The sequence below is a fragment of the Lates calcarifer genome, linkage group LG21, assembly GCF_001640805.2.
Source record: "Lates calcarifer isolate ASB-BC8 linkage group LG21, TLL_Latcal_v3, whole genome shotgun sequence".
NCBI lineage: Eukaryota > Metazoa > Chordata > Actinopteri > Centropomidae > Lates > Lates calcarifer.
Genome location: NC_066853.1, coordinates 22,891,629 through 22,917,345, shown reverse-complemented (window position 1 = coordinate 22,917,345; position 25,717 = coordinate 22,891,629). Strand labels below are relative to the sequence as shown.

The 25,717-nt window shown below is 40.3% G+C and overlaps 1 protein-coding gene across 1 annotated transcript in view; it reads right to left on the bottom strand.

Annotated features, from left to right (window-relative positions):
* LOC108888214 (calsyntenin-2) overlaps window positions 1-25,717 on the bottom strand; it is a 233,152-nt gene that overhangs the window by 34,110 nt on the left and 173,325 nt on the right. The window contains exons 7-9 of the mRNA XM_018684112.2: window positions 24,992-25,249; window positions 24,170-24,291; window positions 117-279 (exon numbers count right to left, since the gene is read on the bottom strand). Coding sequence (XP_018539628.1) covers window positions 117-279; window positions 24,170-24,291; window positions 24,992-25,249 — 543 coding nt within the window. The remainder of the gene's footprint in view (window positions 1-116; window positions 280-24,169; window positions 24,292-24,991; window positions 25,250-25,717) is intronic.

Below are 25,717 nucleotides of genomic sequence, written 5' to 3'. Positions count from 1 at the left end.
TGTCACTTTTAATTATGTACAGGATGAATAAACTCTATTATAAAAAATTGAGTATCTACACTTGTTATCATCACCACTGGCATCACTGTCATTATCACCAGGCTCTGTCCAGTCACCTTGCCAGCAGGCCCCAACTGTCAGCTGCACATCAATCTGTGAGGGGTGGATGGGCCAGTCATCTGTCACCAGGTAGGGGTCGTAGGTCACTCCGTCCACATAGAGCATCACCACTGGGAACTCCACGTTGATGACGTAGTAATGCCACTCCTTGTCACAGATCTGGGGAGGAGAGAAAAAGAAGGTGTCATAAAACAGATTTCTGGTACTAACTCATTAATTCTAGTGTAGGGAAGTGATACATTACCAGCACAATAGTACATTACTATACACAATCTGTTAGGCCTTTCCACAATGGGAACTTAAAACCCTGTGGCTTACTGTATAGCCTTTTAGTGCATTTATATACACCTACAATAAGTAACCATACTACTTAGAGAAGCCAGGTTACTTGGGTCATCAGAGAACATGTTTACATGCACCGCATTAACCTGATTGCTTTACATCTGCATATAAACACATTAGGTTGGTAAGCAGATTTCTCCTCTACTCCAGATCATGTTCAGGAAACAAGGCTTACTTATTTGCGTCTCCCTGACTATTTTTACTTATTTATTTTTTTATTGGTGTGTGTTTCAGAGTGCAGCTTCTCCTCACAGTGCAATTTGTCTGATTTTAACATAATCCTTTTTTTTAAAGACTTGTATAGGCTTATTGGTGTTAGTTTCAGTTTCTTGGTTATTTTATAGGATGCATCACTGCATGTAATGATCTCTCCTTTGATCCAGCCACTCAAGTTAGAATCTGAAACCAGCGAAATATACTTTCTCCGTGAGAAGTCTACCTGGGGAAAGCAGGTTTCTTTCTTGAAACGTCGCTGTATTCCACCAGCAAGGTCCTCTTATAGGGGATTCAGTGCAACATCTCGTGTTCAGAAACAACAGCTCATTTTCATTGCATTTTTAAATCACAGCCTTAAGAAAGACTGTAAAAAGGACACGTGTTTAACTGAGTCGCTTAAATTAATTTACTGATACTGATACTGAAATCATCATCATTATTTTCTGTTGGACAACTTCTGTTGGCACTCATCTATCATACATTGCATAGAAATTATGTTTTTTAATGACATAAAATGTATGTGTTACACATGTTTCACATTTCCATAATCTCCAAGTTAGATTTTCACATGAACTTCTCACAGCGCCACTACTAAACAACAAATGCAAGAAACTGGGCTGTTGCCAGAATTTTAGAAATTAAACAAAAAACAAAAAAAATATATTTAATTTTCTCTCATAATAATAATAATAAACACATGGTTAAACTAGAACAGTTATGGCTTGGTTAGGTTTAGGCACAAAAACTGGAGCAGTCATCGATAAAAACAAACAATGCCAACTTAAGATTTCAAGTGGGAAACGAACAGCGGCCTCCTGTGAGAAAGTCCTGAGTTTTGTTGACCAATCCATCCACCCCAACCTCCTCCTAACACAGACTTTATCCCTCTGTATTCTATGTCACCTGTGTTCCTCCTTTGCTCCTGTTATAATTACTACACCCGCTAGAGGACAATAAAACATAACTATGAGTCATAATAAGCTGCTTGCACAGACAACCTATGGGCTCGTTGTTTACAGGAGGACAGCATCGGTAAAACACGCAACAAACAACAGGCTAGAGACTGCTACATTAAAGTGAATGATGTTGCATTCTTCAGTGCAAAATTCCTCTGTGCTGTGGGGACACTGCGACAAAGAAGAAACAATCAAGGTGCAGAAGAAGGTTAAAACAGCCTTTATGTCATTAGATTGCTTGCTAAAGATCAGCTTAAATACTTAGAATACTGAAGAGCAATTTGGTCCTCCTAAGGGAACGAATGCTCCCTGATCACAAAAAAACAGCACCATCCGTTTCAACCATATCTGACTTGAAACAAGAGTACAAGTCACCAAAATCCTTGATGATGAATGAAATACGCAACACAGTGCCCCAGCCAGTCTGTCTCTGTCTGTCTTCAGCCACATGACAACAAGCATTTTCTCTTCAATTCAGGTGAGAAGATGTAAAAAGAAAGAAGCAAACAGACACACACACACACACACACCAGCAGAACTACAGGCCCACACACATGAACAAATGGGCAAAAAGACTGAAAGGTAAGAAAAAACACATGTGCACCTCCTGGGCTGACAAGTACAATCTCAGTACAAACTGTGACTTTTTCCTGGCAGAGCTAAAATCTTCCCTGTGATAACTTTTCATTCTTTTCTCTACCATTCCTCCTCCACACTTCCTCATCTCATCATACATTCATCAGGCACTGACAGGTGAATAACTTTGATTATCTTGTTACAATGGTGCCTGTCAAGGGATGGGCTATATTAAGCAACAGACAAGCAGTCAGTTCTTAAATTTGATACATTGGAAGCATTTGTGCAAATGTAAGGATCTGAGCAACTCTGACAGGGGTCAAATTGTGATGGCTAGATGACTGGGTCAGAGCATCTCCAAAATGGCTGGTCTTATGGGGTGATCCTGGTGTGGCTGGTACCAATCAAAGGTGGTCCAAGGAAGGATAGCTGGCAAACTGAAGACAGGGCCATGGATGACAAAGGCTCACTGATGCAAATGGGGAGGAAAGGCTGGCCCATGTGGCCTTGTCCCACAGAGGAGCTGCTGAAGCACAAAATTGCTTAAAAAAAAAATGCTAGAAAATGATAGAAAGCTGTCAGAACACACAGTGCATCACAGCTTGCTGCATATGCTGTGTGGCCACAGACCGGTCAGAGGGTCCACGCTGACCCCTGTCTACTATCCAAAGTGCAAAAGGACACATGAGCGTGAGAATGTCAGAATGACTCGTGTCTTCTTTCACATTATGTGGATGGGTCGGTGCATGTGCGTCATTTACCTGGGGAAGAGAATGGCACCAGGATGCACTATGGAAAGAGGGCAAGCCAGCTGAGGCAGTATGACACTCTGGGCAAAGTTCTACTGGGAAACCTTGGGTAATAGCATTCATGTGGATTTGACTTTGACATGTATCACCAACCTAAACATTTTTGTAGAGCCTGCACCTTGCAACTTCCAGGACTGATAAAGATCCGCTGCTAATGCCTTGGTGCTTGATACCACTGGACACTCACAGGGGTCTTGTGGAGTCCAATTCTCAACAGGTCTCAGATGATTGTGATTTTGCTGCCACAAAATGATATTAGGCAGGTATTCGTGTTGCGGCTGATCAGTGCAACAGTGGGTAAAGGTGTTAACCATGAAATCATGCAAAGTGGCACTTGTGAATGTGAATATCCTTCCCCTGCCAGCTTCAATTTGTGCCACAGGGAAGAGTCTAGTATATTGTCTTGGTTAGGAAGGATGTTTTTCCTATCATGGCTCCACTTTGGGATTCATTGAGTAAAAACAGCTGTATTTTTTAATATTAATTTTTGGCTTGTGAAGTTTTTAAGCTGAATGGTGTCTCTGTGCTGACCACTCACTGAAATGCATTAGTACATTAACCATTTCACCTCTTTTGAAAAATGCTCGAAAGTATCACTCTTCAGCGTGCTTGACCATTTCCCTTGTCATGTGGTGTATTTGAATTGATTGCACAAGCCCACTTGTGCCTGTCTGTCTGTGTGTGTATCCGTCTCTCCCTTCCTTTTTCTTTGCTTTAGGCTCCTCCTTACGTCAGCACTCAGCAAGCTGGCGCTTCACCTCTCCCTCTCAGCTCCTCTCATATAACCTGGGACAGCCTTTGAACACTTAGCCTTGGGTAACCTCTCTCTCTAATGAAGGGCGCTCTGCAACCTGCTTATTAACACCGTGCTAGCGCAGCAGATGGGAGTTCTAATCAATCTGGTTCATTTTCACTGTTATTGAGAAGCGAGATACAACATCTGGCCTGCTGGTGTTCGTTCTGCACAGCTGGTTAACACATATGCAGCATGTTGATCTGCTGAGTCGGTGCTCACAATCAATGGGGGATAATCTGATTGCAGTTTTGATGGTGCTGCAGATTAGACCAAAAGCGAATAAGTGATAACTAACTGATTAGCTTGTTAGGATGTTTGGACATACATGCACACATACAAACACTATGATTTCAATGTGTCTCCAGGTAACATATTGAAAATGTATTGTCTTTTGCTTGTCTCTTAATCTTTAACATCTTTAACATCTCTGTTGTATTATCTGATTACATTTCATACCCAGCATACACACTAATTCCACTGACATTTACACATGCAGACTATTCCTTCCCATGCTCTACTGCATCTTCTTCATTTCTACTGCTCAGTATTTCAAGACTGCTTGAGCCCATGTGGGATTGAGTGCCCAGTGGGTGACTTCCTCTCGCAGGCTTCAAAGGAGGGAAACACCATGGCGCTCTTGCATCACAAGGAGGCTGCCTCTGCATAGTTGGGATGTCAATTGGAGACTGAAGAGAGAAAATTATGTAGCCACACATTTCACCACTACTTTGGAAACAAGAGGACATAAGGTGAGAAAGATTATTTGGATGCCAGTATTTTTAATTAAGTGGTAAATAAGTAATATTTTATTCAACAACATTAACATTTATGATCAGTAAACATTAGAGTCTTCCAAAATTAAAAGCTACTCTAGCAGCCCTCTGAGGCAGTAACATTAACTGCCTACCTGGAAAACTAGTGAAAGACATGAATAAATTGATAAATAAATAAATAAAAATGAGAGTCCTCTAAGGAAGCACCTTCCACTTGCTATTTGTACATATTGGGAGTGGTTGGTGGTGAGAAGCTTTTAAGGACCTTTTTCACCTTGAAAACATGGTAGAAACTGTATTTGACATAAATTGAAGCTGAAGACAGGTGCAATTCCTTAATGGAGGAAACAAACATTTAATGGCCACTTCTCAAGCTTACAGGGGGTCAGAACTCGATAGTAACAGGATGTATTTTGGGTTCAGCATCACTTAAGGCTAAGAACTGAGGAACTTTGCCAACATAAAATCAATGAGCCCGTGACAAAGTTAGTATGGTAATGAGATTGTTGCAAGAACTGGTAGTGTGAATGTCATCGTCCAAAAATAGTTAACAGTTGTGGCCAGCAGTAGCCTTAACACATCACAGCACCACACAAGAAAGCACAGCCCTTTTATTAATTTCAATAAATATTCATATTCATCTCTGTGTTGGCACAGCAGAGATGATGGTACAGAGGTCTCTAGCAAAGAAACAGTGTTAAACCTGACAAATTGTTTGCTGCAATGCAATGTGTCATCAGTTGGCGTGCTGTGCTGTGTTGGCCAGTCCAATTTGTGCACACGCACATTCCTGGTAGTTTACCCTTTAATGTGAATGTTGTAACTTTGCTGTTTACCTCTCAATCATGTGAAAGACTACAATGAAATGTAATGGAGTTGGCAGAGATGTCACAAAGTTCAGCATCTTGTCAGAAAAATGATTAGAACTTGGGAGAACAGGTGCAGTGCTGTGCATGAGAGGATGCCACAAATTGAGAAACTTTGCTCTGTGTTTGTTTATTGTGTGTAGATGGTGGAATCAATGTCCATTAAAAAACATCAGAACTGGAAATAACATGGAGAACCATCCACTATTGCACAGGCTCAAAACTAAACAGTGTATACGGGGGTGTGTGTTTGTGTGAGAGAGAGCGAGACAGCGACTCCACAAGGATATACCACTTGTAATAACACCCACCCACTAACAGTCACGCATACATGAATGCATAGACATCAATCCACCACCATTAATTGTCAACTTCAAAAACTTCAAAGCCAAAGTTAAAGTTTAGGAGAGCAGCTCTGACTTGCCTTCCTTATGAAAGCAAAGCAAAAAGTTTTGTATTCCCAAACCCCTCCACTTTCGTGTGTCTCTGCCTGATGCAAATTGACAGATGGAAGGAATGAATGAAATAAATAACCACACAAACAAAGTAGAGGGAGGACGTGAAACAACCAGAGGACAAAGAAAGTGAAAGCGAGAGTGAAGGAGGTAGAGAACGGAAACATCACACATCAAAGATCCTTCATCATCTCTTGGGGCAGTCGACAGCAAGAAGAAAACAAAATTGCTATCTGCCCCCCACCCCCATCCCCCACCCCCCAGTCTCACTCTCGTTTTCTCTCTGCAGCTTATTTGGTCTCTTTTCTTCTTGCCTGTCTCTCCATTAGAACATGACTGTGGGAGTTGTTGCCTCAAGTCCTTTTGAGTTGAAAGTCTTTAAGAGATCTGTCACCTAACCCTTCTAACTTCAAACAAGAGATGGAGGAATGAGATAGAGAAGGTAGGAGAATAAAGAGAGATGAAGTGATCTGAGATTGGAAGGTGGCAGGGGCAGAGAGATGACAGTGAGGGAAAGAGGAAGGGCAGAGATTAAAGAAAGAGAGGGAGGGAAAGAGAGAGGGAGGAGGGAAAAATAAATTATATCAGAAAAGACTTTCAGAAGAAAGTGGGAGAGGAAGGAAAAGTGAGGAAAACTCAAAGCTGAAACCTTTACTTCACTGCATAGAATTCAAGAAACTCTTAGAAACAAAATCAGTGGAGAAAAGACAGACATTTGGGAAATATACTTATTTGCTTTTTTGCCATGAGTGATAACACTCTCAAGTCTGTGCCCTACATACAAAGCTAGCAACACTAGATGGTTAGCTTGGCTTGGCTAAAGAGTAACAGCTAGTCTGGCTCTGTCCAAAGGTTAAAAAATCTGCCTGCTAGCACATTTAAAGCTTATAAGTGAACTTAAAGTGTTGCCAAATTAGTGATTTTCTTGCAAGATTTGGTGACTTTTAAAACCCAAAAATAGCAACACATCCAGAAACTTTTTGGGCAGAGTCACTAATATTTCTCAGTGAATGTGTTAAATGTGGATGTGGATCCTGGACTGAATGTGTTCACCAAGTGGGGTAGGGCAGCTACATGTTCAGTTCACCAATCAGCAGCAAGAAAGATGTGTTTTAGTGTCTGCACTGCAAGTCTCCAAGTAGGACTCTGTATACCCCTTATCGTCCCTTTTGACCTCCTCCCAAAAATGCTTTGTGGTGCCCCTACCACATCATGCTACTTCCACCTTAACTTGTGAGAGAGAATGGTCATAAATGGTTGCTTGGCTACAACAGGACATACAATAAAAGATTAAACATGTACTGCTTTTATTTTTATTGTTAGGACAGCCTCGATAGATGACCTTAAGGAGCCTGTATGCTTCAAACTAAATGCTTGTCAGATCATTGCTTAACACCTACTACTCCAATATCAAAATTGGGGTGTCTGCATCTGACAATATTTTTTAACTTTTTGAGACCAACAATCTAATACAAAGTCATCAATGAAGCGCACCACCATGAATGCCTATGAGAACAGATTGTCCAATGGGTGTTCATTTTTATTCCCATATTTTTAATTCATCACTTCTCACTTCTTTTTATAACAGCAGGCTTTTTACCCTGTCTTTCAGTGAGGCCATTTGAAACAGGTGTTACCACACATGCCAGATTTCATACAAATGTGTACATGTCAAGAACTCTGAAGATTACTGGCAAAATGCAACGTATCTAAAATCATCAGTTTTGAGTTGAAATAACATTGGTTTAATAGTAGGTTATATATCGCATCAGACTGCAGAGTTGTCTGAAAGACTATAAACACATGGTTATTTTTAGCTTCTAATATGGACATGAGGAGCAGAACTGAGGAGAGAGAGGGAAGGATGGGAGAAAGAGGAAGTAAAAGAGGTGGAGGCAGGGGGTTGAGGGGGGAGGAGGGCCTATAGGGTCTGGTGGAGGAAGGATCCACAACAGAGATTGATGAGCATTGGAAACAAGGTGACTTTAAGGAGGGGTGGGGAGGAGCCAGGGAAGGAATGAGAAAGTTACTGTGGAGGCAAAGTGAAAGCAGAGGTGTAAAACGAAGGTATTGGTTGGGAGGGACTGGATGGTGGGGTACCAAATGACCCTGGAAACAATCACATTATAACAAAAGAGATACGATGTAGCAGGACATCACTTTAATGGTAGGTTTTGTACCGTTCAAGTCAATTCGGTGACTTTAATGAAACTGTCAGCAGTCAGTGTAGTGATGCTAACCCTTCATATGCAAAAACAGTACATCTGTGCAGAATCTAATACATAAAAAATAAATCAGTGGTTAGCACTGTCATCTCAGAGAATCGTATCGAATCGTTCTCTCTGCTTTAACATGAGTTTTCTCCAGGTGCTCTAGTTTCACTGCCCCCACAAAAGATATGAATAGTATGTGGTACAAATAGTCTTGCCATTGTCCTTGACCGAGGCACTGACCTTGGACCAGATTTAAATCAGTCTGAAACGATCAGTTGTTTGGTTTATAAAAATCTAAACTATTATTGTTGTAAATTGTTGTCTAAAAGCTCAGTGATTATCAGTATCATTAAAAAAAAAAGCTCTCATGCAGGCCCATTTGTTTTGCCTCAGAAATACTCTGTCTGCAGATTCATTAGCAAAAGTAGTGTTTGCTAACACATAATTGCCATAAATCATCGTCAGGTTTGTGTCAACATGGAAACCATTATCATGTCAATTGTTGTAAGCATCCAAAATTAGGTGTCTAAGAGGCTATAATTACAAAAATAGAAGAAACAATTAAAAGAGAGTGATAGCGGAGGAATAGGTTCTGGTACACATGTGTGTACGTGTCTGTCTATACAGGATGTCCTGAGTGTGTTTCTGTGTGTGTGTGTGTGTGTGTGTGTATGGGAGAAGTACTTGAAGGTGACTATGAATTACCGGCTGGCAAAAGTGACTAATTAGAATGGCAATTATACAGCCGCTCCCGGCAGAGACTGGGAGTCAACAGCCAAATGACCTCTTCACAAGCTCATAATGGGCCACAGGCACGCACGCGCACACACACACACACACACACACACACACACACACACACACACAAATCCACTGGGTTTTAGGCTGCATGGCCATTTCACTGAGACTGATCACATTGACTTTCTTACCTTGCTGGGTTTATATAGAACAACAGATTGGTTGGAGTGAAGAAAAACACTGTGTAATATTACAAATTGGGTTCATCCTGCTGATTCAGTGGTCTAAATGGTACATACAGTACCAAGTATACAGCATACAATGTCCTGGGTTTGAATTGGTTCCTGGGCCTGTCTACTCTAAACTGTCTTTAAACCTGTATTCTTGTTTGTTTGGCAATGAAGAGAACAAAACTAGTTTCCTTGTTCTTAGTCCATTCAGGCATCATTTACTACAAAGTTGTAAACATGAATCCACATGGATTGATGGGTGACCTTCATTGGACTGCTCTGGTGACCCACTTATCTCCTTCCATTAGCTACTCATACTGTCCCTTTATGTCCTTGAGGAATGTATTCTCCTTGCCTGGTGATCACAAAGAGGTCATACAGAAACAGCTGGAGTCAATTCTAGCTGACATTGTCAGAGGTGGACCCTGGACAGATCACCAGTCTATCACCAGGCTGACACATAGAAACTAACAAACATTCACACCTACAACTTAAGAGTCACCAGTTAACCTAACCTGCATGTCTTTGGCCTGTGGGAGGAAGCCGGAGTACCTGGAGAGAACCCACACAGGCACAGGAAGAACATGCAAACCAGGTGAACCAGGATTCAAACCTAGAACTTTCTTGCTGTGAGGTGACACCGCTAACTACTGCACTGCTGTGTTGCCCTGTTTTTAATTTGAGGTGATGAAAAAAAGTTTTAAAGTTATGTTGCAACAAAAGCCCTTGCCTTTTTTTTTGTCTCTCTCATGCACCTTGGGAAATCACACCACTTTGGCACACCGTCATAATGCAGCAATCAAGTTGTGGAAAGAACATTTTGTTACAGCAGCTTAAATTAAAGATTAAAATGATTATGTTCCTGCCTATTGCCATGTTTTGAGCTTCATTAATATTGTGGCTGGTCTGTTCTCTGAATATAATGCATGTCTGATGGGACACAATTTTCATGGTGCTCTAAGTTAAAACAACCTTTAAGAGGGTCAAACAGAAAAGTTTGGCTTTTCCTTTCAATTTTTGTATTTTTTACAATAACACAGTTTTTACTCATTATTCTAAATGGAATGCTTTGACTCCAAACTTTGGTTAAGTTATCTTTGAATGCATGGTATTTTGTTTGTCTCATGAACTTTTTCGGACCACTAATGATGATTATTTCAAGCCCTCCAGTATGGCCTAATTTGCTGTAAGTCACCAGAATGTGCTTACATTTTCTGCACAGTCTGAGGCAAAGATACTGTGTGATTTAAAAGGGACAGGTGCATGCCAGTGTTGTGAAAACACCATAGACAGACAGACACACTGTCCAAGGATATCATTATCTCTGATGTCCATGGCAAATAAACATCCATAAATCTGCTTAGAAGTCAGAGAGAAAGATGTGCTCCTTATAACTCCAGAATCAGTATGAATTACTTTTATCAGTATCAAGGTATCCAGTGATACTTGTCTGTGTGTCTGTGGGCACATTGCAAACATGAACTGCTAATGGCATTTTAATTCGTCATTTTCCAATTTGCCAAAATATAAACCAGTATAGTGTCAGGCTTTGAAAATCTCTAGGTCACAACAACCTGAATGCGTAGGTGTTCACTGCACATGTGTGCCAACATGCCCATGTAAGTTGTGAACTCACAAGTAGATTTCTAATTCCCTCTAAATGCTTGTCACGGACTCAGGAGAGGTGTTAATTTGTGGAACAGGAGTTAATTATCTACCAGAAGCGCTCCTGATTATCTTGCATGTTTTCTTTCATAAATTCTTATGAGTAGAAAAATAGTCTATTGCAAACAGGAGCAACAAAGGAACAAAAGTGCTGGGACGATCAGGGGAAAGCACATAAGGTAAACAGAGAATGTTTAAAACCCAGCAGGAGGACATTTTCAGGCTGATAGAAAATCTAAGAGAAAACAAAAGATATTGAACATACACTAATGGCAGAGTGGTTCAGAGTCTGCATTAACGGACAGCCACAATATCTCTCCCTGGTGGGGGTAAACATCTTTACCCATCTGTTTTTTTTTTTTTTTTTTTTTTTTTTTTACCTCATCGTAGCCACTACTATAATTTAAAATGAATTTGAAACCAAGGACATGCTTTTGTTTACTGCTGGATGTTAGATATGATGAATGGGGAGCATGTTAAACCAAAAACACTAAAATATAAAAATATTTTACTTTGTAACTGTGGTTTATGTCAGATGCACTAAACTGCACACCATCAGTCTCTTAGCAGACATACAGTACAGTCCTCTTCCTTTAACTGTCTATCTCTATAATATAAACACACTTTGCAGACACATTTTCCTACCTAATTTCCTCATGTTAGTTTTGGGAACACTTTGGCCCACATAAGCCTTTTTGGTTCCAAAGGTTCCCAAAGTGTTTTGCTTTGGGTTTGTTAGCAAACAGAAAATATTCAGTTACAGAAACTGGCTTTACCTTATTTCACCCCAGTTGATCTCCAGTTGGAAACTCAGCTGAGCGTGGCATCTCTACAACTGCACCATAAAATCTAGCTCTGCTTCAGCTGTGAACTACCACTGTCTGTATCAGTATTCAGTACCGTTTGAGCACTGATACTGATATTTTGGGACAGGTTGTAAACAGACAATGCCTTGGGTTCTTCAGTATTTTTATATTGGAATTGTGGCTGGATGGGTGGGATGGGGGGATTCTATTCTTACAGAGGTAGATGATATGAACTGAACCTTATAGTATGTGGATGACATTGAATTAAATATGTGTCCATCTTAACAATATCACCCACTCACCCACACTTTATCATCTTCTGCTTTAATTCTCTAGTCTGGACTGATAAAGTATAAAAACATGCTGCAACACTTACTACAGTACTTCCTCTGAGTGTCATAGCAATTGTTTTGTAATAGGGCCAGGCCAGAAAGGAGTACAGTCTCACACTGACACCAGGAGACTTTGTGTACAGTATATTCAGGGATTTAACTGCAGTCTTGAAGGTTGAGAGCCTAGAGGTGGTAATCAGAATAATTGCACCTTTAGGTTACATTTAGAGCAAAACAACTAAAATCGTGGTGAAATGACGGCTGTGAAGGGCATTTAGCTAGTAAAATAATGTCCAAGAACGTTGGTTGCCTGCTGGGAAGTTTTTCAGCATACTATATTACTTTAGCTGTTGTGAATAACCAATATGAGCTAACTGGCTTTACAGTATATTCATCTTAAATTACCAAAATGTGATATTTGTGTGATGTTAGAGGGTTTTCCCTTAGACCTAAGTTAGTCCACTTCAGTCAGCTGTCTTAAGTCACTGCTGATGCAAACTGCTGCTGCTTCACCTTAAAAGCTTTCCACCACGGAACCAGAGGGATGCCTCTATTGTAAAGTTACAGGAAGTACAACAGATTTACCACTAAATTAGCTGAGTTTCTTTGGCAGAACTGTTCTTCACTAAAACCAGGTCTAATCAACCAGACACAGACATATTCTGCATTGTTTGGTCTGCAGATTATTTTGCTGCAGGAGGGAATAGTACAAACAGAAACCTGAGCTGAAAAGGGCAGCAGGTGACAAACCTTTACTGTGGTTTGTGACACCTCCAACTTGGTAAACTACTTTACCTTGCTGTACAGGTGCAGTAGAAAAACACACCACAGCATGGCTTGGTCTCCCCACTCTGGAAAAAGTGTTTTAGTCAGAAGAAAGATGCCAAGAAGTTCTTTCCACTTGTTGTGCAACTACAAAGACACACGCTGAAATAAAGTGCTGCAGGTGTGTGTATGAGTGTGTGGGGATTGGGGGACATCATCACCATCTTACAGTGAGACTGTGATTGTCATTTTGTTTTCAAATTCTTTTATTCATTCATTGTTGGGATAGAGGAGTATAAAATGAGAAATACTTTTGTCTTAAAAGACATCTACTGTTACTTTATAAAGAGGCCAAAAAGGTCAGACCCACTGTAAGGTCACTTCCTTTGTGGTTTTGGCTCCACTGGTTGAAGAAAATCTATGCAATGCCATGGCAGCAAGTATTGTTGGTGTGACATTGGCATAATATTTTTAAGTGGTGCACATACACTCATCGAGCACTCAATGCGTGGCAGCTATGTGGATGGAAACTCCATGTTGATGAGAGAAGTCAGGGGAGAAGTAGATTTGGTTGGAGCTGACAGAAAAGCTAGATAACTACCCTTTACAACTGTGGTGAGCAAAAAAGCATCTCAGAATGCACAACATGTCCAAAGCTGTGGCAGATCAGCTATAACAGCAGACGACAACCTTGGGTTCCACTCCTGTCAGCCATGAACAGAAATCTGAGGCTGCAGTGGGCACAGGTTCACCAAAACTGGACAGCTGAAGACTGGAAGACCAGTCAGAATTTGGTGTCAGTAACATGAAATCATGGATCCAACCTGGTGTAATGGTGCAGGGAATGTTTTCTTGGGAGACTTTGGGCCTCTTAATACCAACAGATCATTGTTGAAGCCTATTCGAGTATTGTTGATGACCATGTGCATCAGTTTATGGTCACAATTTACCATCCTGTAGTGGCTACTTCCATCATAATACTGCATTATGTCACAAAGCAAAAGTCATCTGTACATCTGTACACTGTCATCAGTGCACCTCAGTGGCCTCCCCAGTCACCAGATTTTAAACCACTTTAACACCTATAGGATGTGGTAAAGCAGAAAATTGGCAATATGAACATGCAGCTGACAAATCTACAGAGATTATGTGATGCAATTATGTCAGCATGGACCAGAATCACACTACATCAGTGACACATTCATTTGTACATTTTCATCTACATGTTTGCAGATATTTCCATGTCAGCCATTCCAGAGCCAAGTCACATCAGCACATGTAAATCTCTGCTCTACAAAAATAACTTTTGGATGATTCAATAGGCTTGTTAAGTTCCAAAGAAAAAATTGTGCTGTCTGGCGATTTTGGTGCAGATGCTACTGAACATTGGTGGTGGGCAGTAACAAGTGCAGGAATCATAGCATGTAGGAGGAAAAAAAAATGCTGTTTACCCAGTAAGGCCTGAACTCATTATTAATGCATGCATGGTGCTAGATTTGTTTGTTGCATCAGTCTGGCAGATAGTGTCTCGTGGTGGCTACTGTATACTACTGTATGTGCTACCTTAAATAAAGCAGTAGATATCACAATGGAAGAAAAGACTGTGACATTGAAGTAATGTGGATTCCTGTGTGAGGGGGAAGAGTCTGGTAGAGGAGTGAAGAGACTGTGAAACAATAGCAGCCTCAGCAAGAGGGGAAAAAAAGTAATACATGCTCCCACGGGTTTAAACTGTCAATACAAACCGAGCAGTGGTGAAAGTTGCCACAGACCTTTAGCAGAGCAGTGAAAAGAGACAGACTGGGGGGGGGGAGGGCATCGAGCCATCTCGCCCACTGCCACACTACATCCATCACACGCCTCCTCTTGATTACCTAAACCCTGACAACATGTGCACTGCTGATACTCCTACGCCAAATTTACCAGCCCTCTACCAGGCTCACTTATTCTTCTGCCTCTCCATTGCTATCTCTTCTTCAGTTCCCTTTTTCTCATTCTTTTTTCTTACCACATTTAAGGTCAGGGTGGGATGTGCACAATAAATCTTCACTGTAGATTCTGACAGCCACCCTCAATCCAGGAAGTGATCCAGCCAGTCAGAGGCAAAAGCTGCACTGCACATAAATTTTCCCTCTTAAAAACTTTTTGGGTAGGCAGAAAGTCTGAGAGGAGAGTTTGGGGAGTGTTATTTGGCCAGAAAATAAGACAAATCGGTGGAAAAAACAAAAAAACAACCCCAAAAAAAAAAGAAACTAAGAGGGTGGAAAAGGGCGAAGGGTAAAGTGAGAGACTTGCTGGAAGAAGAGGGGATTCAGCAAAACCATTTTGCCCAGATTAATATGATGAATAGCACAGAACAGCAGCTTTTACTGTGCTGTTATTTTCTTTTATTTGGTGTTTGTGCTCCTCTTTACCACAAAGTGATATCAAAGGTCTTCAGTTTTTCAGAAACTCAAGCACACCTACACACACACACACACACACACACACACACACAAACACACACACACACACGGGGGGCACCACATTGTGAGAACAAGTGCACAACGTCTGCACAATGCACACACATGGCCCTATTGGGCATACACACATATCTCCTTATCTTTATATGCACTTACACACATACATACACAGATATACCATTTCCACATTCAAACTTTCTATGTAGCAACAGAAAAACTTACATTACACCCAAGATGTAAAACACTTCTCAACATTTGCTACAAACTTATCTCAATTGACTTGAGACTTTATTTCTCATAAGGGATTTGAAACCTAACTTGGACTTCTTAAGTGCTAAAGTTGAAGGCAACTGTACTTTTAGGTTACCTAAAAGAAGTACAGTTGCCTTCAACTTTAGCACTTAAGACTACCATGACCTGAATGACTGAGAACCTACACAGACATACTAACTTGGACTTGTCATAAAGAACTAGTCACAAAAGGACTTGGACATGGACATGTCAGAAATTACTTGAAATTAGCTTGTCATGAAGGACTTGAGTCTCAAATTTGTTACAAAGGACGTGTAACGCTTCTCTGAAGTTGGTATGCTAACTGCCTTGCCCTGGCCAATCTCATCACTTTCTGATAGCAACTCACTGCAGCTTCTAGACTCCCATGAAGAAGTAGTACTGCTCAAAGGGTGTATCCTAACAATGGCTGAAGCTCTTGGCAATCGATCATCACTACCAGCTACTCCAGGAAAGAAGTCATGTTTGGCAATAGAGAAAACCTAAAAATAGCCCCTTTAAGGCCCACTAACCATCCGCACTTACTGACACATGGATAAGAAATACCACATGCCACTATGCCCAAATGCACAAACATACCCAACTATGTATACCACTCTGCACATCACTGATCACATAATATACACACAAACACACACACACACACACACACACACACACACACACATAGAGTCACAGTCAGGCAAAGTAATAAAAGCCATTGCTCCTCTACCCTGTCATTTAGTGGCCTCACCAGTATGATTTCCACCTATCTAAGATCTATAGTATTTCCCACTCTAATAAAGAGGAGGTAATATTATCCAGGGAGGGTGGGATGTGAAAGAAATAAAAATGATGGAAAACTGCATGGAATGTGGTCTTGGAAAGTGTGTTTGTAATAAAGGCTGATTTCATTTGAGAAGCAGACTGTGATAGCAGAGGCTGAAAGACGCCTAGGCAGAATATGATAATAATGTTGTCTGAGATGAATGAGTGATATCATTCTTGCAACAACAAAACCTGCCTGCTTCAATTAGGCTTATTAAATTATTATTTAATCATTATTCTAGCAAAGATTGTGTTTGAGTGATATCATGTTGATATATATTGTTTATTGTCTGTTTCAAATTTTTTCAGCTACTCTCCCCTAATATGTTATATAAAGGCATGTGCCTGTCCTGATCAGAGGCCATTTCTGACTGTTTTTCCCAGTGTTGCCTTCATCACCATCTTTCCTTTCTTCATCCTTGTACCCTGAGGTGTTTCTCTCTTTCACCTACCATTTCTGTCCCTTTTTTCATTCTCTCACTTCCTCTGTCCTCTGTCTTTATCCTTTCATCTTTCCATGGTTATTGATTCCTGCTGTCAATAAGATCCACCAGCTGAATACAAACAAGGCTATTTGCATGGCTGCCAATCAATATAAAAAATTCAGGGACGGCTACTCAGCTGTCCACAATAAATCCACTGTTTTAATGTGACTATCTGTTGTGTGGGCATCTGAGGAATGATGGGCTCTCTGATGACACATGTATTTCAGAGGGATTTTGACACAGAAGAATCGCATGCTCCACTTGGCCACAATTTTACAGGAAGAGTGGCATGGACAATCATGTATAAAGGCCAATGGTCACAGTAAAGCTGTGAGATGTTAGCCCTGAGCTGAGTAAACAGTGAGATCTTAGTCCTGACCCAGAGGTAGATGATGACTCAGAACACACACATTGAAAAAACGTCTGTAGGAGCTTAGTGCATTAAAAAAGCATGGAAAATGAAACTGTGTTGGGGGTGGGGGGGTGGGGGGGGTCTGTGTAAACACATGGACAAGGGGCACAGGTGGACTGACAAGACAAGAACCAGAGTTGAAACTGTATGAGTCTCCATGTACTTCAAACAGACAGTCAGGATGACCCTTCAAAAACCTGTGTGTGTGTCTGTGTGTGTGTGTTTGCATGTGTGTGTCCATCACGTTCTTTGGAGCCCGGTGGTACAGCAGAGCTCTAAATTTAGCAGGCTCTTTAGTAAGAGTCATCTATCATTCAACACGAACCCTCCCATGACGAGGGAGAGTGTGTGTGTGTGTATGTTACAGAGAGAAGGTAAAACAGCAGCACAGATAAGGTAGGAGACAGAGAGACCTGCAAAATGTGGAGGGTTTTTTGTACTCTTTTCTGTTAATGCTGAACACAAACTACAGGAATTTTCTAAAATATGGAAATACATTTGTCAGTTGTTAAGCTCATACACTCTTTGCTCTTCATTAACTAGGGCACTACTGTTGCTTGATGTTTAAGGACAAAGGGGATGAAGAAAACACACATTTCACAAGGAAAATTGTGATTTTTTGGTCATTGTGGATTGATTGTTAATCACTCGGCTAAATGGTTCAAATTTAAAAATGTGTAATACCATGTTGCTTGTTTCACTCATCTGTTTGATGCTGTTTGTTGATCAAAATTGCACCACCCTCATTTGCACATTAATTTGGTGCAAAATGGGAGACAGCTGTGTGTGCTATTATTTGAGCCTGTGGTACTGCTGTGTGCTCCTCATAGCATGTCTGTCCCTGAGAGCCAGCCAGTGTGTATGACTGCCGTGTGCCTTCCCTTTTCCACTACCAGCATCTCCTTCTTCCCTCAGTGAGACAGATGTTGCGCAGACCTTCACCATTTTTTGCAAACAACACATTTTTCTGACTTCATAATGAAAACAACATCATTTCATAAGTTTGTCAGGTAGAGATGTCCCTAAACATCCTGTAGTTTACCAACAAGGAGTTTCTGATGACAGCAGTCAACAGCAGCGCATCAGCAATTTGAAAATGCCAGATGCTCAGCGTGTGGATTATGCTCAGGAGATGTTTGTTTCAACAATAAGCCTGGACCAGTTAGGAGGCAACCGTGGGGGAAGATCATGCCAAGTGGTTGGCAAAAAAAATAATAATAAAAAATAAATAAATAAAAACGACATGCTGTTCTACACCTTTTATTCTCATGACTGAGAGAACATTCTGGCATTGTACATGTCTATCGTGGATGTGAGTGCACACTTTGAAATTCACTTGTTAGCTTTTACAACCACATTCATATGGTAATGTAGAAGGAAGCACATAAAAACCTTTTGAAATTTGCCCTCACAGGATGATGCTAAGGTCATGAACTTTTCAATTCATGCAGCCGTTAAACTAGAACGTATTCAAACTTTGGACAATTTGGACTTGAGACTTTCTTTCTTACTCACAGTGAAACAGACTATGTGCAGTTGGAGTGGTGAGATTAGTCTAAGCTCAGTTGCTTGATGAGTTGCTTTTATGAAAGAGCTCTTTAGCAACCCTTTTCCTGAAATCTAGTCCACCTGTAAAAGTTATTGTATTATAATTTATATATCTATAAAGTCACAATTCTATCTACAGTATTAACAAGTATTAACAAAGAACTTATTAAGAATTTAAGTTATTATCAAATTCATGACCATTTTTGTAGGTTACTGTAGGTGCACAGAGCCACAGCAGATTAAAGCCAATATTAAAAATTTCCAGAATTAATTAATTCACTAGAAGGCCCCCAGGCAAAAATGTGTTGAGCATCCTGCTACCCTCCACCTCGTCTTTTTTTGTGTATGTATTTTAAATGTATTAAGCACAAACTAATTTAGGGAAATGTATCACCTGTATTTTAATTAAGAGGATTAGTTAATAATGCAGGTGTCACCCTCAGGTTTCCATCATTTTAGTTTAGAATGTACTTTAGTGGTGCATGATTTGCAATCAATAAAATCACCACAAACTTAACTGTCACATGTTAGACCTGGAAGCCAGTTCCTCTAATGGGTCTGGGGCCCTGAGCAATGACCTACTTTAACCCATTGGTAAAACTATCCACTTTAGTGTTCTCCAACAGACTGACTGACATCTCCATCCCCAGAGCCACACTGCTACAATGGCTTAAAGGTCTGACTAGTATGCATAGACTGGTTAGAATGGAGTATACACGTATGAGACAACTACAGAACAAACAGGGCAAACCTGTACCACACTACATGGATGGTCACTGATTAAATTTCTCATTTCCCACTGCTGTCCACCCTGAAATCAGAAAAAAAAATCCCCCCTCAGTGTTTGCTTGATTGCTTCCCTGAAAAAAATAAGTGTTTTCCATGGGGTAGCCGAAGGTAATGATGTCACTTCCACATTCAATTTAGACTCCTGGTGGAAACATCATTTAGATCTCAATTATCCCCGCCGTTTTTTTCTCATTCTTTTCTTAGCTGAAAGGCTTGAGGTGACTTCTCATTGATTTTCTCTTCTTGCCAAAGTCCCCGCACCCTGTCAAATGAGGGCACAATGCAGGATTTCTTCTGACTGTAAACCGAGCATTTCCATTCATCTCACTGTGTGGGACATGTTATAAAACAGAAACATGGAAGAAATGAAACACCACTGACAACTAATATTCACTAGACTCAAACAGAAATTCTATCTTTTATAGTCCTAATGGGCTAAACATGTATCCCACCAGCATTTTCATGAAAATTTGGAGCATGGCCTAAAAATGGACATTCATGATTTACCAGTGCAAATGATTGTTTAGGGTAGTGTTGAGTCACAACGTATAATGTTGTAAATGTTATGTACTGATATAAGTTAGAACTCACGTGAGTGTTTGCAAAGGAAAAAGGCTAATTTACTCAACTTAAAGATAAAGGAAACTTTCAATATATTTCAACCAGGGTCTTATTTCAGTGGTGTGTGCAACTCTGGCAAAACAACATACAGATTTTGGGCAAATCAGTGCAAATCAGTGCTAATATTTTTTCAAATAACATTAAATCTTACATTAACATTTCAAACAGAGTCCACACAAAAACAAACACAGAAGTTAGTCCCACGGTTAGCAATTTTTTTTTCGCTGTGCGAAATCTATTTTGATTAGCCAATAAGTGCATACAGTTATTGCTTATTGTTTCATATGTAACATGATTCTACAGATGTTGAAATGACTTTGCCTTGTAGAGGCTGTAATTGCTATTGCTAAGGACTGACTATTCTTCTTCCAGTTGATTTTGGGCAGGTGAAACACAGTCACCAGCAGGGGACAATTTCAGATTTTCTAAGTCTGTCATCAACAAGTCACATTTTTTGCAGCAAATTTTTCCCTTATACATCCTCTTGCTACATTTTTGCCTCTTCTTCTCTTCTTCATTTATCCACTGTGCTCTGGTTTAGATAAATTTGATCAAAGTAAATTACAGTGCCTTGTAATATAGTCTACTGGATCACTGTCATTCTCTGCTTCTCTTTTATACCAATATGCTAAAAACAACTCCAGATCAAAGCCTCACACATGGCCAGCAACTTATCCAAGAAGTTGGTCCTTATGCAGTTAACTACAGCAGCTAATCCAGGGGGTTACTTTTTGTGTTCACCTTCATTTGGATAATTTGAAATGATTTATGCAGAATTCAATCAAGCAACCAACCAGGCTTGACTGACTTACTTCAAAAGAATTTGTCTAGATCAATGGAATAATAAAGTTGAATTAACTGTTAATACGCCATCCAAGAACCTGAGTCTGCGTCTGGTTGTGTGAGTGAGTTATTCTTTCAGCCAGTGAATTTCCTGGACACCCAAACCAATTTTCTACATAGTTGGAACACATGCAGCAGCTCAGTCAGTGCTGGCTCTTACAGAAAACCTGTTCAAGATTGACATTCTCCCTCTTTGAGATGCTGGAATGACAGTCTGCATTTAAAGAATATGAAACTGCACACAAAAGACATGTTCAATACTAGCCAAATGCAAAGCTCTTCACTGAAGTCAATAAAAACCTCAGGCCATCTATCTCAACAAAGCACGCAGCACAGATAGCAAAGCTTAAAAATACTGAATCACACCAAACACAATAGGCCTATATGCATAAATCCACACTGTCTCTAACTACTGTGTCTGTTATTAACAGATAGTACACTCATTTTTTTTTACAGCAGGTAAAACTAATATCTGTAGCTACCCCACCCCTCCCCACCCCCCCGCTCGTAATGCCTGATTGGATTGTATGAGAAATTAATTATCACTTCTGTGATAAACCAGTGTAAGGAGAGGAGATTCTTCTGTGAGAGAGTTTTTCTGGGTTGGAGGTATTCAGAAGTTCATTTTGTTTAAAAGACATTAGCAGATGAGGAGGAAGTAGTGACAAGGCGAGGGGAGATAGCAACTTAATGAAAGTTTCCTTTCATGCCCCAGGGTTTCAGAGACAAGTATTAACAAGAGAGAGGAGGATGAGAAAAGGAATGTAAAAAAAAAGAGAAAGAGATTTAAAAAGTGCTCAGGAAACTCCACAGTTAACTATTGTGCAGCCTGTTTCAAAGATGTATGTGCTGCCAGCACCACATACTGCAGTAGTCTTTAGAAACTTTTATCACCTCAAGGTAATGAAGGAACAAGGTAATGAATGAAAAAACATCACTAAGTCAAAATCAATTTACACAAGGCTACAAATAAACTCACCACCTAATCTCTTTATTAACTACCAAGAATTCTCAAACATCCAACCTGTTGTGCCAACTCTTTATGGCAAAGCAGGAAACCAACTTAAAGGTGTAATGTTTTTATCAAAGGTAAAGCCCATTTCACACTGAAATTACTGAATATGAACAAGCTGGCCACTAAACTGTATTCAATTATGTGTGTATTTAGGGTGCATTTAGCAGGATATTAGCTTTATTGTTTTAGAACATAAACATTAAAAGAGGGTCTTTTTTCCTCTGCCAACAAGCTATGACACATTACAGAAAAAGTCTGAAAGTGCTGTATCCAAGATTTCAAACATATGTAGGTCATGAGTCCAAGTTTCCCAAATGCTCCCCTTAGCCTGCCATAAAAACTCTCACATTAATTAAACATACAGTTAATTAGAGAAGTCCTAGAGTCTGTGATCCCTATCCAAATCCTATAATATTTTGTTTGATATATCTAACATTGAAATAACATCTTTAGTCAACTTAATCTGACAAATTATTTTTCACATGATCAATGTGATCAAAATCCTGAAGGGTCCATTCCAAAAATATTATCTTTAAAATTTTTATTTATTCATATGACATGAATGAAAGATTAACTGGGAGAGTACAACTCCTGAAATTGATGGGATGCAATCAGGACGTATCCCTTGAACTACAAAAACACTCTTACTGCAACAAAACACTCACACTTACTTTCAGCTGTTACAGAGAGTGCTTAAAACAGACTGATAAGAACTGATAAGTTAAATTTTGGCTTACATACAAATCTGCTACTGGTGATGTTTGCCATTTTAACTAGTGATAGCGATGGTTGGTGGTTGAAAGAAGAAGTTGCTTCCTGAATGTTTTGTACACTGCTCTCTGTGAATGATTATCATATAGCACTGTAGATTAGTGAATCTGTGTATTTTGTTTTTGTATTTTGTTAACTATCTTGTGCAAATTCTAATAATGCTCTCTTGTGGAGAATTACAAAACCCTTCATCTTCAGCTCAGGTCAATTTGATTCAATTCAACACAACTTTATTTACTCTGTGAGGGCAGTTGTGTACAGCAGCTGTCAAACCAGGCCAACGCACACTGTAAATATGTATCTAAGAAATACAGGAATCAGTGTATAAAATCCCAACTGTGTTTAAGTTTTTCCGTTGTTGAAGGATGACGACCTCTTTCATGCTCTCCCCCGAGTCAAGACCAGTGATCTGTCTGATCAAATTAGCCCTGGGTGCTGCATCTGGATGTCCAGGCTCAGCTGTGTGTCTGTCCACCCAAATCAAATGTCCCTGCTGAGTGAGCGTGGGGTCTTGTGAGGCGAGGTGACCTGTCTGACTTTCAGACAGGATCCTTGATCAACACACAGCTGCTGTCATACACACACACACACACACACACACACACACACACACACACACACACTGTCTCTGTTTGCTGTGCCCATTAGTTCAAGTATCCATCTCTTAAAAATATTTCTGTGTAGGACATACCATGAGGACAGACAGTATTTTCTAGACCACTTTTAAACTTTTAATTAAAAGTTTTAATTAAAAGCTTCCCAAAATCATGTCTGTAATCATTTCCAGTTCTGATCACATGTCAGTGTTTTATCTCTGGATATATTTGATTCTTACAGAAATCTTTATATGATGTGTCAGGCAGTGAGATGGTGAAGAGAAAGAAGAAAAAAAAACAACTCTGGCTGTAACAAAATACCGCCTGGAAAGTCTTAATATCCATGCCAAATATTTATTGAGAAGTCACTTAAGTCATTAAAAACTCTATGGTTATTAAGTAGAGTGGTGTGAGAGTTGCTCAAATTAATTGGGGTTAATTAAAGGTTAGGCTCGTTTTTTGGACTGAAAGAGCATTTTCTGTGCAACCAAGCACTAAATAGAAATGCATACAAGTTACTGTGTGCACACACAAACAGAAACAAAACCATGGATGTGTGTAAAGCTTTTTATAAACCTGATGTGCAACCAGTCAGTGAACTGACCGGTGGTTCTCACTTCCTCAAGCTTAAGCCACACTGTAAATGAACCCCAAAGTCTTACCAGGAGCCTTTTAGTATTAGTGCAAGATACTGACTAACACAGATTAAGCCAAGAAATAAATCCCACTGGATGTTTAATACAGGTTTAATCCAGAGATTGGCTCATTACCTACTTATCAAATCCACAAAGATGAACTCAAGTATTAACTGAGGTCATTCAGAATACACGATTTCCTGTCTGCTGTATGTGTCCTAGCATTAGCATCTTACCTGCTCCAGTTTCCAGTGGAACTCGGCTGGTCTGAATGTGTCCACCTGTGTGAAGTCTCTCCTCAGCAGAAACACCAAGCGGCAATTATGGACATACAGTGAGTAGTGATGACGGTTCATCTCTGTGGGAGGCAGAAAGACAGAGAGGAGTTGGCACCAGGGACCAAATCACCAACCACACCTACTCACTGTCAGATAAAGGCAATCTGACATCTGGCTTTATGAAACCTCAGAAAAGTGGGACAGCAGGATTTTTTTTGAAGGGGGCCAACTTTCAGACAGTTGTTTCCCACAATTCTTCACTGAGATTTTTAAAACAAACTCATCCCTTTGGGCAAGTAAGCTATGATGTTTCTGACTTTGGTTTGTTGGAAAATTAGAAAGCTCTACAGCCCTATTCCCTAAATACAGTTGGAAAATGATTGACTTCCTGTTGCTCACTTTGAGGTAATTTTCTTCTAGTGTGCTTTAATATTTTCTAGGCCTCATACTCACTCTAACAGTTCAGATCATAAACACCTCCACAGTGTGTTACAGTGGTCTACTGTTTAGCCCAAACTATGACTGATAGTGGACATCTGGAGACACTACTCTTGTCCAGTGCTGGAACAACCAAGGTCTTATAGACAAGGATAAAGACAAAGACATTTACTTAAACAATACTGTCCAAATCAATTTCCAGTCAAGGATGAGTTAAACAGAGGAAAGGACAGGACACATGGATAGTTATTAGATAAGAACATGTGAAAGTGGTAAGATTTGGTGGCTTTTGATCTTGCTATGGGATAATTGTGTGTCAATCCATGTAGGGCTCATTCTCACCAGTCTTGTCTGAGTTACAGAGTAGTGTCTCCTTCTCAGCTCTGAGCCCAGGACTGGGTCCATGCTTCATCCACGTTGCTATGGTGAACTGGTCTGTCAGATTCTGGGGTACCACCCAGTCTGGGATTTTTGCAGCCTGACGACCGTCAAACCTGAAGATCAAGTCGCTGTCCCTCCCGCTGTCAGTCACCAGGGAAGCTGTCCAGTTCGTGGCAGTGCTGGGGGCAGGTAGAAGGTCAGTGCTGCCTGAGGAGGCCCCTGGAGTCACAAACAAGAGGTGCGACAGAAGATGTGTCAATAACAATCACTGCAGATATGCAGTGTATATTGGCCTAACCTTGGCTATGATTACTTATGAGTGAGGCAGATGGCAGCGCTTAATATGTAATCAATGGGCCAAGATGGATAGTGGATGTGGGTATTGATTCATGGCAAATGAAACTGACTTTCAAAAGGAAAGCGATATGAGTCATTGTTCACAAACTCAGAACATAGCTCAACTCTAAAACATTCCTCTATGGAAACAGAGAGGACGTATTGACTGAGTGCTATGGTGACACAAAGAGATAAGATACAGCAAGGAGTTGGTGAGAAGGACACCATGTGGCTTGAATCAGCCAATCACACGAATTGTTTATAGCTGACAGTTTTGTTATGTGATCCCTGTATGTCCTGACAAAACACACTAATCATCGCCACACTGCACCGACTCATCCCATTCCCTTT